This window comes from Tenebrio molitor, chromosome 5 (genome assembly GCF_963966145.1).
Source record: "Tenebrio molitor chromosome 5, icTenMoli1.1, whole genome shotgun sequence".
Taxonomy (NCBI): Eukaryota; Metazoa; Arthropoda; class Insecta; order Coleoptera; family Tenebrionidae; genus Tenebrio; species Tenebrio molitor.
In genome coordinates this window covers 4,904,321-4,916,764 of record NC_091050.1, presented here as the reverse complement: position 1 = coordinate 4,916,764, position 12,444 = coordinate 4,904,321, and the positions used below count along the sequence as shown (strand labels likewise).

The 12,444-nt window shown below is 31.6% G+C and overlaps 1 protein-coding gene across 2 annotated transcripts; it reads left to right on the top strand.

The window, feature by feature from the left end:
* Window positions 1-1,171: 1,171 nt before the first annotated feature.
* E2f1 (E2F transcription factor 1) lies at window positions 1,172-9,900 on the top strand. Of its 2 annotated transcripts, none has more exons than XM_069049244.1 (4): window positions 1,172-1,310; window positions 1,912-2,985; window positions 6,913-7,204; window positions 8,055-9,900. In XM_069049244.1, exons 2-4 carry the CDS (start codon window positions 2,029-2,031, stop codon window positions 8,180-8,182), a joined length of 1,377 nt encoding a protein of 458 aa, XP_068905345.1. In that variant the 5' UTR covers window positions 1,172-1,310; window positions 1,912-2,028; the 3' UTR covers window positions 8,183-9,900. The 2 variants fall into 2 exon arrangements, with proteins under 2 accessions (XP_068905345.1, XP_068905344.1); XM_069049243.1 differs by having other exon boundaries at window positions 1,236-1,610.
* The last annotated feature ends 2,544 nt before the right edge of the window (window positions 9,901-12,444 follow it).

The following is a 12,444-nucleotide window of genomic DNA, read 5'->3' as shown; positions in this document are numbered from 1 at the left end:
AATTTTGATTAAGTGTTATCGTTAATAATAATTTGTTCGAGTAGAGCAAGGCGAATGTGTACATTATACTGTTTGAGAAATTAGAATTCTAAATGCGGTGTTTCATAATTTATGAGAATTTTGTTTTTTATAAATAAAAAAAATATATCACTGCGTGGGGAACACGTTCGTGATTTACAAAAAAATTATCAAAACAAATTAAATAAACGTTTCTTTAGATATGAAAAACAAACTACTCTTCTGGTTGCTACTAAATTTGTGACTACTATTTATTGCAGCGCCACCATTGTTACCACAAGTTGTACATTAGTAAAAATGTAGACATTATTTTTCCTTGTACTTATTCCCTTTCCTGCTGTTTAATTTTTATCATATCGGTTGAAAATAAGGTAACCATATTTTTTGGAAAAGTAGCGTGAGCAATTCAGATTTTACTTTTACATATTTAGAAATACTTTCGCATTTTTGAGATTTCAAGATTAGAAAAACCAAATGCTTTGTGTTCAATCAATAAATTAATTTAAATTTCAGGTGCAATTTGGTAATTCTCTTGCAAAAATTGGTTAAACAAGATCAAAGTTTTTGAGAATGGAATAATTGGAGTTGGAGATTCGTATAACTGAAAAAATTTCCCTCCGTTAATGGAAAAACTATTCCAAATGATTATTTCTCCTATTACTAGTTGCAGAAAAAATTGTGCAACCTATCTTTTTCGGAAGAAACGACTGAATTAAGCTATAGATATATTTATATTTATTTATAAGCTGAAACAATATGTAAACAATAAAAAAAGATTTTGAAATTTGAAAAAAAATCGTATTTCTATTAACCTTACTTTCGATGCTGCTGCATCTTAATTCTTAAGAAAAAAAAAAAAAAACAAGCGACCACTACCACAACATCGTGAAGCATCAACGACCCCCAGGAAGACGATGACATAAGGACCGTATCAGGATATTTATTTATGCTTCGATTCCCCCGCCTTCCAATTGCCATATTTGTTTACATTTGCTATCTCTCTCCCGCTGTCAAATGGTTACGAATACGGGCAAGAAATTAAAAAATATGTCCAGTTCCAGAGAATAAAGTTGACTGTTAGACATATTTTTTAAGTTTGCTTTGTGTGATGTCATTTTCCTCGCAGCAACAGTTCAGGGGGTAAATAGCCCTGCAGGGAAGAATCGAAAATATTCTTGAACATCTGAGACGATCGGTTAAGCGCAGGCGTGTTAGTTGGCGCCAATGCCCGGCACAGATGGCAGATGTTTTGTAACCAGTGCGTACTTGTGCACGCTTGACAAAATATTAAGGTACTTTGATATTTATTTGTGAAAAAACTAGACTCCTTAAATGAAAAATAACAGTATCGCGTAAAAGTTTGCACCTTGTAGAACATGAATGATGCAAAGTTATAATTATTATACTAGCCCCGATGTTAGTTGAGGACAAGTTTGTTGCCGTGAACCCAGCTGCTTTGTATAAAGTGGTTTGGAAACCATTTTGTTTAGTATTCCGGAACATCTTGTTTTTTACACGGTGTATTTGAAAATATTCAGTTTTATCAATTAATATTGTGCAAGACATCTGAGCAACCCAGTTTATGGTCCAAGGTAGGCACAAATCTCTTTTTTTTCCCGGTAATTCCGGGGTATACAGAGAGTGATGGCGGTTGGACTTTAAGGAAGGGTAGCGTGGATTTTCGTTGTATGTTCACTGGATGTTTGGTTTTTGGTCACTTTTAAGTCGCTCTACTCTTCCTTAAGTTCATGCCTTTTGTTAGGTTGGGCAAAAGGGGGAATCATTTGGGTTTTATTGCACAAAAAATCGTTAGTTATTTTGATCATCCGTGGATGCGTTAGACCCTCCCCTTTTGCATTCCAACGGTTTTTAAATGCGTATATTTTTCTACAGATCGTCCAGTCCCCAGTTCGCCGGTAACGAATAGCACTGTTGACTAAATATATTAATGCCCAGACCGTAGATCTGTGATTAATTTTAATGTTTGAACAATAGACACGTTTATGCAAAATGCCTCGTTCTTTTCGCCGACCGGAAAGCCCCAGGGGGTATAAATCCATAACGTCTGATACGACCCCCGATATGGATATTGTTAAGTCCGAATATGTAACCAGCCCACATTTATTAGACCACGGGTATGGGGCAACGCCACAAAACCAATTAATATCATCAGCGACTCCAAATGCAACCGCGCCAGTGAAACGCAGACTTAACCTAGAACTTGAAAGAAATCGCGTAGTTCCTATGAAACAAGAATTTAAACCACCCCAGCCGAAAAAGCAGAAACGTTTAACTCCAACAAAGAAGAATACGAGATATGACACGTCATTGGGACTTCTCACGCAAAAATTTTCAGCCCTCCTTGAGAATTCGCCTAATGGCGTTGTGGATCTAAATAAAGCTTCGCAAGAATTAAAGGTACAAAAACGACGAATCTATGACATAACAAACGTGTTGGAGGGTATTGGAATAATTGAGAAAAAATCGAAAAACAACATTCAGTGGAAAGGTAACCGGCAAGACAACGAAAAGTTCTTGAAGCTCACAAAGGACCTGCAAGATTTAGAAAATCAAGAGAATAATCTTAATAGAATGATTAGCACAGTAGAAACCCAGCTGATAGGTTTAAATAATGATAAATATGGGTTCGTTACGTATCAGGATTTAAGGTCAATAGAAAAATTTAAGCAGAATACTGTCATAGTTGTAAAAGCCCCTCCAAACACTCATTTATCTGTTAAAACAGCTTCTAAAGAAGATGACAAGTATAGTATTCAGTTGAAGAGTGATACAGGAGAAATCGAAGTGTTTCTTTGTCCAGAGTATGTTCCACCTGCCAAACCAAAGACTGCACCACTTATGGATCCACTTAAGGATATGAAATTCAGTCCAAGTTTTGATTTGACAACTCCACCTGTGCCTCTTCTTGACAGTCCTAGACTTCCCCACAAACAAATTTCTTCACAGGTGTGTATTTGTTTAAACATAACATTCTTAAAGGTTTTTGCCAAAATAATAATTGAAATTGATGAAGACAGCAAGAGCGCGGTATTGTATATTTTATCAATTGTAATTTAAAAACGAAACTTTGATAGTTTCCTATTGCCTAATAAACCATGCGCGTTACTTAAACATAATGTTGAAGGACCGTGGGAAAATTAATTTCTGAAAATTTTAAGAATCATTTGAGAAGATATTTTAAAATATAAAACAGATTTATATTATCTACTAAACATCGCTGTTAGTTGTGACCACGTTGTACGATTGAGGTTAGAATTGGGGCAGTGATTTTCTTTTTTAAAATTTATTCAAACGTGTTCAATTTCGGTTTGATCCGTTTTTTTTTTTATTTTATTTTATTTTTATCTTTTATTACGGTGTTAGATGACTAGTCAATATCTGAAAACAAATCGTCTACTAAAGTCATGATGATGATGTCATTAGAATGAGAAAGGCAAACAGACATTTAAAAAAATGAAGGTTTTAAGAAATTTTTGTACATAAATAACAACCTGTTTGCCTACCTACACGGCATTTTTAACATTACTAGTAAGGCATTTGTCTTTTTTGTTTATTTACTAATTACGACTGTGTACAATTCTTTTGGAACTAGTTCGTCGCCACTAATATAAATTTTAAATGTGGTTTGTATTGGATAATGCCAGATACATATTTTAAGATAAATCATAAATGTTCAAAGGAACCTGGGTACTTTCATGGATATCATCAGTTTAAAGAGTACATAAATTAAAAAAATTAAACCATGTATATACTTTCGTGTTTACAAGATTTCACTATAGATGTTGAAAAAAGAATTCAGCAAAAGATGTGTTCCTTTATTTTTTCTTTAAGGTTTTAACTACCTCGTAATATCAGACACGCTGATTCTTTTTTGTAGATCTAACGTTTAGTATGTTCTAGAAAATGTTATATTTACGCATAAATTTAAAAAGATATGTAGCGAAATAGCTTCAGTTAATCTTTTCGTTATTTACAAAACTTAGGTTTTCAAGTAGATTAGTAGATGGCTTAAGAGGAACAATACTGGCTTAGTAACTAAATTCGAAATAGCATGTTTATGATAGGTGTAATAGAATATATTGATGAAATTTTGCAAACTTTGATAGTACGTATGTATTTACAAAAATATTAAACGAGTGTTCCTGGAATAGAATGAATAAATGGTTATTCTTTATTGTATGCTTACTTGATTGCGACATCAAACTTATTTGCAAAATGATAATATTTAGGTGGAACTGATTATCATAATATTCAATTTCAATCGTAATTTAATGTAGAGTTTTATGTAGTGTGTCGCACCCAAGGTGAAGACTGATATTTTCGTTATTTTTAGGAATAGAAATTTGGATTTTTGCACAATCGTAGAACTTCATGAGGTTCATCTTTTACGATTCGCGGCTCAACTGTAAATTGTAAACCCGGCCGCCTGCGACTTCGCAAATACAGCCAGTTCTAAAATATTGCCCCGTGATGGAAATATCAAAAGAAGTTATTTGAAAGAGTTGTTGTGAACCTAATTTTACCTTCACGTACCGAGTTTCAACGAAAAATTCACATTTTGATTCTTTAATGCCACGTCCATTCGTAGTAAAAGTTTTAATTTTCAGTTTTCAAAAAATAAAGTGCTGAGGAAACGAAAGAACTTCTCAAAAACAAGTGAAAAACACTATAATTTATTTTTTATTAAAAAAAGGTAAATAAATAAATGAGGAGTGTTCACATAAAACTTATAAGTAAATGTCATACCTATATAAAGTTATATATATTTTTTTTAGTGAAGTATAAACGTTTGCAAAAAGCAGACCTGCAGTCCAGTAGTAAACTGTGGACTCCGTGTCCATCTCGGAAAGTCGTAATTTTTCACTTATCAACGAACTATTGAAAAAGTAATCACTAATTGATAGTTTACCATTTACCTAATGATTGCGATATTTTTAATTGTTACTTTAACGAAATTAGAATCAACTTTTTAAGGGTATCGCTGTCATTGGTGTTAGTTTCATGAGAAGCAGGTAAATTTGCGTTTTTAAAATTTTATGCGTTCGGATGCACGTTTTTGTTTTGTTTTATATTAAATTGCCATTATAAAATCACTAAAAAAAAACCTGCGAATTTTGCGTTGAAACTTGATACAAGGGGTTAAAATTGGATTGTGAACAGCTTTTTATAATAACATTCCAACGCAAATCAAAATCTCGAAAATTGGCCGTATCTGCGAGGTCGCAGTTGGTTGGGTTTACAATATCATTGAATTGGATATTTCAAAAGGTCCAAGTTACGAATTTCTACGTCTATTTTAAGTGCGACACTTTATTTCAGAAAACGTATTTTATCATAAACACTTTAATGTGTATCACATTAGGGAGGTTAAGCCATTTTCTTCAACGTGAACGTTTTCCATTCCATAATCGTATTGTAAAATGAAGTTATTTTGTCGAGTGTCCGTGATAGTGGATGAACATGTAGTTGTAACTTAACTTGCACGAACTAGTTTCTCAAATAAAAACAACACCACGAGCTCAAATGCACAGAAATGATAGTTCACAGCTGGGAATTGACCAATTCCGGTTTCTGCGCATCCCCACCGTATGTGCTCATCTCCGGTGCCTAGGACTCTACTTAATTCAATCACTGGTATATAGTAATGACATAAGCAGGATATCTATCTGACAGATTATTTTAAAACTTTTATTCGACTATTACAAATTGCACAAGAAAGGTATAAACAACAAATTTTATTATTTTGCAAAATATCTTGTACCGGGATGCCGAATACATTTGTTTGCTTTAAGAAGACTTGAGGATGCAAGAAACAGGTAAGACTCGATAATGTGTTAATCTCGTACATACCGGTATTTGTTTGCGGATTGGTTTACCTAATGATACATTTACGTTATTTGTGAGGCACAAGGGAACTTCGTCTGAAGAAAATAATCGAAGAAACTTCAGTGCACTGTGACCATTGGAGCAGTATTTTGATGATTATTTACAGAGTAAACAGTGATTAATGTACGGTGCAGCATGCTTTTATTTGTTCACACTGAAACCATAGGACTCGGCTTAGGCTTTATGCAAGAAAGTTGTTCATGTAATTAAGCGGTAGTAAGAGATATTAATAATTTAAAAAAAAATGGAATTAGGAACTTTTAAAAGTTTTTGAAACAGAACATGTCATACTAAGAGTAGCTATAGAAATAGTCTGTTCGGTTTGAATCTTATAGCTTATTATTATACATCGGGATAAGTATTCGACAAACAAGTGATATTCAATTCTCAATAAAGTATGTCCCCGGTTTTTTGTTTAACTGCATAATATTCTGCGGAAGACTATCGATTGAAGTAAACTTCCCGCCCTTCTGTTTATTATTTATCGTAATATGTCGTGCAAAGAGAGAACTGTTTTTTAGCATTTTTCCGCAAATTCTTCAAAACAGTTAAAATTAAATATAATTTGAACCCTAAAATTCCATTCCATTGATAACGAAGCACGAAAAAAATTACTCGAATGAAAAACAGTAAATACTGTTAGTATTAGAACAGCGATCGTTCTTTCCCCAAAAAAACTGAGTTTTTACCGCACAAAAACATTTTCACTCACTCTTTCGTTTCATTTGATGATTATCTCATGAGCGAAATGCCAAATTAGGGGTTAGAAAAATGTAAAAAAAAAACATTCTAAAAAAAAATCAATATGTAAAAAATGTTTATTTTAAAGAGTTCTATTGGTGATTAAATTTATTACGTGGAGTTCCACAACACCTGTATATTAAATGTAATTTTATTATCACCTGTCCTAAAATATGATTGTGGACAGAATTGCAGGCATGCATGTTGCTAATAACTGAGTTATTTACAATTAATCCGTTATTTCAGGTGTGCAGGAATTTGTCCTTTTCAAAAGATCCTGTTGTCAGTGCCCGTACACCTCTGTCAGTACAAAATTCGTTTACATATAATCACGATTTAACGTCGCCTCAAGAACGAGCGCCTGCAGAAATGGACTCGCTGCGACTTTCCCCCTATCCATTATTGGAAGATGGTTACCCAACTTGTTTAGAGCCCACTAACAGTTCTAAATCAGGGATGGCACCCCTCATTAATGATAATGAGGTACTCGGACCTATGATGGGACCTTATTCTATGAATACAGGAAATGTACAAACAGGTTTGTTTTTAACCAAGTATATACTTTAACGGTTTTTTTTTGCAAATTTAAAAAATGTTTGACCTCTAACAAATTGTTTGTCTCTTGTCATTGTATCTCTCAACGTTTGCTACCTTTATTGTTATATGACTTGAGTCTGAGTGAATTTTATGAAAATGTTACACATAGTTTTGGCCCATTTTACGTAAGAACTAATCTCGTATGGTGTTTTCTACAGGTGTTGCGACACTAATGCCTACGAACACATTTTGACATTTAAAACCATTCATCACAACATGTTCACGATATGTGTTGCTTTTTTAACAATAATTATTACATCTTTTATAAAAATGCGAATCTTCTAGAAATAATACACATTTATCTCGATTTTTTCAATTTTTAATCTATACACAACAAATAGCTGTTACTAACACCGTTGAATGTGCAGTAAGTCGCAGTTAATACTTAACAAATGCTTAAATTGTAACTGCATTCTGGGATTCTGACTGTGACCTGTGTGTGTATGATTCACATCACAGGCAGAGTTCTAGCTATGCGTTTACAGCTTGCTTCTCAAACTTAGATAAACCAATTCTTAACCCATTAAATTCATGCTTCAGTTTATGTGTGTACGCGCGTTGTTTTTTTGTTCTAATTTTTTCACTGCCAAATTATAACTTGGGATGCTTTACCGATACGTTGTACTGAATTTCATGTGGGCTGCTGTTTTGCGTAGCACCATGGGATTCAGCTCATCGTGTTTATGGTTATCTGCTAACTGCTTGTAACATGCCTTGAAATGCATACGACAAAGATACAACTTTTTGTCGGCTAGTGATTAGTTGTTACTGACGTGCTGTTTTCATTTCAGGGTTTACAATTGACTCATTTTTCACAAACGAGCCATTTCTACATTTGGAACCACCGGCAATGCAATCTGAATATAACTTCAGTTTGGATGCGAACGAAGGTTTAAGAGATCTCTTTGATTTCTTATAAAAGAAATCATTTTTCATGGTTTGCTCATGTACAAATTATTATTCGCTTATGATCACAGTGATTGTAACAATCAAAGGTTCTCAAAATTAGTAAAATAGTTACAGCGAGATCGCAATATTTATTATTTTTTGACCTCAAACTCCGTACTTAAGTTACCTACACAAATTTTAAAGTGTAAACATTTATTGTCAGAACTGAATCTTGTAAATATGGTTGGTGTCAATGTTCTATTCTGATCAGCGAAGATAAACTTTCGAATTCATTTTCGAAAAATCATTATTGGAATACCGTACTAAATAGCTCAAGTAAACATTCCTAATTATATATTGTTTTTTGTTAAAATGGCGAAACGTTACGTAAATTTGTATTGAATACATTTCAATCTCTTGTACTATTTTATAATTACGAGAACCTTATTATTTGTGTCATTTCATTCATTTTATATTTATTGTTACTATTGGTTAAATATTAAAATTAGATTTTTTACAAGTATTTTGTAAGGAAACTGGACCAAAGTGCCTATTTATTTGGTCTTAATTAATATTTAATTTTATGAGAAAATGTCTCAACATAAATATATTATTTATTCATTTTATATTCATTTATGATAACAAGAACTTATCACTATCAGAATTGTTGATATGAAATGGAATCAAATGGTGCCATTGGAAATCTCTTGTAAATATATTTATACACGCTTATGGGGCATTTTTGTCTGTTTTAATTCCATAACTAGAAGTTTTTTTAAAAAAATATAGATTTTACCTGCTGTTGTTTTTTCTTTTGTTAGTAAATACATTGTTTGCACCCACTTCTTGGATCACTTTGCTTTTATTGTTTTTATAAAATAATGATTGCAATTGTTGCAATAAGTCCGTACTAGTCTTTTATACAGATGCAATTTCGTAATATGATTTATGATTTGTAACTTAGTAATTTTTGATCAATATTAGTAAAACTTCTTTGACTGAATATTTAATTTTGCAATTTTTATTATATAAAGTGGGTGTACTTGTTTATTCAGTACAATTATTTTTTTTAATTTTAATTGTTACTCTTTCTGTAAATAAGTTATTTTAATGTTTATCTTTTATATTATATATTATTATATAAATGTCCAAAGCCAATAGAGGCCTTAAATCAGTTCTGTAGAAACATCACATACAGGTGATCTTTAACTGATGCCCTATTTGACATAATCTTATGAACTTAAAACTTTCAAATTTTTATTAATTTTTTGCATATACATATTGTCAAGATTTTAAACACATCAATATTTTTTTTTACAATACTGAGTTAGATTTGTTTTTGTTAAAATTTAATACATAAAAAATAAGATTTTTTCTCATAATAACTTGTGGTTGAACTTTTTTGTAAGTGTTTAAATTTTGTATACTTGTTACTTTTAATTGCAACTGATAATAATTTAAATGTTTTATATTTGAAAAGGTCACTTGGGCAGCTCTTTGTAATCTGCTATTAATGTAAAAGTCAAATTATTTTGAGAAAAGTGGAATTACAGAAAGCATATCAGACCTGTAGATGAAAGAGCTGCACATTTATTTTAACTAAAAAGCACAATATGGTTGCTTAGAATTAAATTTGTTAAATCTTTATTCCAGTTCAGAAATGATCCAGTCTTAAGGCGTTAGTAAATATCACTCTGTACATTTTTATAATGTACATAAAATTGTAAATTAAATAATAGATGCACTTAACATTCTTCGTTTTAATTGACCAAAAACCATTTTCATTAAAAGTTAGTTCCCTTAAATAGCTAGTTGACACCGAGAAGATTGAAATAAATAAAAGAAAACAATTAACATATAACAAAATAATGAAATGTTATATGGTAATTTTTGTTCAAGAACCTTGTAGTTTTTCAGTGGGAATGTGACGTCAGTGACCAATAATTTTCTGATTTGGGTTTATTTGATTTTAATTTGTTGTACGATTTATTGTATCGTTTAATAGTTTATGAAATTACGAAATTCTGTTAATTAAAATTAAACCAAACAAACATGGTACGAATATAATTGTCATATCTTTAATATTCGCCAAACAGTACTGTGTGAAAAGTTATGCGACTGGTACTTACCTGGTTCGTACCTACGATTAGGAAACTGTTCTTGATAAACGTGTCGGGCTTCGACCGCGTTTTGACCGGCTTGTCCATATTCGAATACAATATCAATCAATTATGCTTCCGCAAATTAACACAAATCACTGACAACGGCAAGACGACAACTGAACGATGGCATTATGTTATTGCTTTTTTTCAGTTACAGTTAAGAAAAAACAATGGAACGCGATTAGGAACCTAACAACTTTTTACTTTTGACTGCTTAGGTAATTCATTATTTTATTCACGGTCGATTTTGTCTAAGTGAAATGAAAAGAGTATTTAATAACTACATATAGAGATGATAAACGGCTCGTGAAATTAAAGGGGGGTAAAATGACAAAATCATTTTGATAATTTGCAAAAATGATATTTAACAATAATTATAGTCCATTCAAAAATCAAAAACCACCACCTGTTGCTTTAGGTTGGTAAAATTTAAAAAACCCTAAGTAGTTATTTTTTCATACTATGTTGGTAACTATAAATTATGACATTATTATTTATTTCAATCAAAATAAAATTCAGTTGCTTTGAATTTCGTTCAAATCGAAAAAGTTCTGTCAGATTTTATTAAATTTTTATAGTTTGAAACGCCCTTTTAGAATTTAGGTTAAAAAACTGCACTTATGTGTCAGAAATACTACTGTCAAACAGACACAAATTCATAAATTGACAAATTAAATTTCCAATGCACATTAGGTCAAATTTCGTTTCTCGTTTTTTTGGAAGCCAACTGTACTTCCAATCAGATGTAATTTCTATTAGGTATAAGAAAAGTTGTGAGTAATAAACAAGCCGACTGTTGAAAATGTCGGATCAAGTTTAGGTAATCAGTGATTGACGACTCCCTGAAGATATCGATATGGTTAGATGTTTACATTGTTAATGAAAAGGCTCTGGAAAGATTTACTGTTGATAGTGATATAACCTTTATAAATGTGTTAGTAAGGGATTCTTGATAACAGCGCGGACTTACTACACATATTTTATTAAATTAAGTGGCTACAGTTGCTTACATCTTTGTGAATACAAACCAGGTGGAAAATAAATATAAAACAATAATAACAATAACATAATCGGGGGTGGTCGGGTGGTTGACATTTGGATGTTGTAAATGTTGTAATAAATTCACTACTTCATAGCATTTCCATTTCATTTGAGTATTGTCTGTAATCCGCAATGTCGTATGAATAAATTCCGAATTGGACGTGTAAAAAGTGGGTATGAGAAAATAAATGATAATATCTATATAATTATCATCATTTGATAAATAAATTTGATTACGACAATGATAACTAGACTACCTTTGAATGAAAGTAATTAATGAGGATGAACAAATAAAATGTGTGTTAGGGATGAAGAATTAATGTATACCATAAATATAAATTAATATTAAATTTACTCGAATTAGGATGTTTATTGATAATTAAATTGTGTAATAAACTATAATTTTCGTTTTTAAATTATTTATAGGCATTCAGTATTCAGTTGTAATACGATGAGTAGTCAATGTTATGCCGATTATTTTTGTGGTGGTGTTACGAATCTCAACGGGGTTGGGATATGAATTTGACGAGTGCACAGCACGAGTCGACTTTGAAAGCGCCGTTGAAATGAGTAACCAGTTCGCTGAGCAATATATAAAAAATTATCTCAATTATTTGAGTGAAAAAAATTAACAATTACAATGTTATCCCGGCGCATCCACCAAAACTGAACAAAGATTTTTTAAATTAACACATAGTGAAACATTATTTCAATCTTTGGTAAAACATACATATTACTTAAATAATATGAATGGCATTAATTAATTTCTTCTTAATGTAAAAGAACTTTTGGTCATTTTTGCCTGTTTAAATATTCAATAAATTATTTAAGACTTACTTAAATTATAAATTACAGAGGTTTCTATTGAACTTCCAATTACAATTCTGGAATGAGAGTAGAACTGTAAAATACTGTCGGTGTCTGTAGAAGGGTCGCCCCTAGACATGATTAATCAACCATTACCGTACCAAGAACGAATAATCAATAAATTATGGGTGAGATTTTCTAACTGGTTTCAACTCCGCCCACATGAGAAGACTATTTTTAATAACCCAATGAAAAATTTGTTCACTTTGCAAGTAAGATTGAC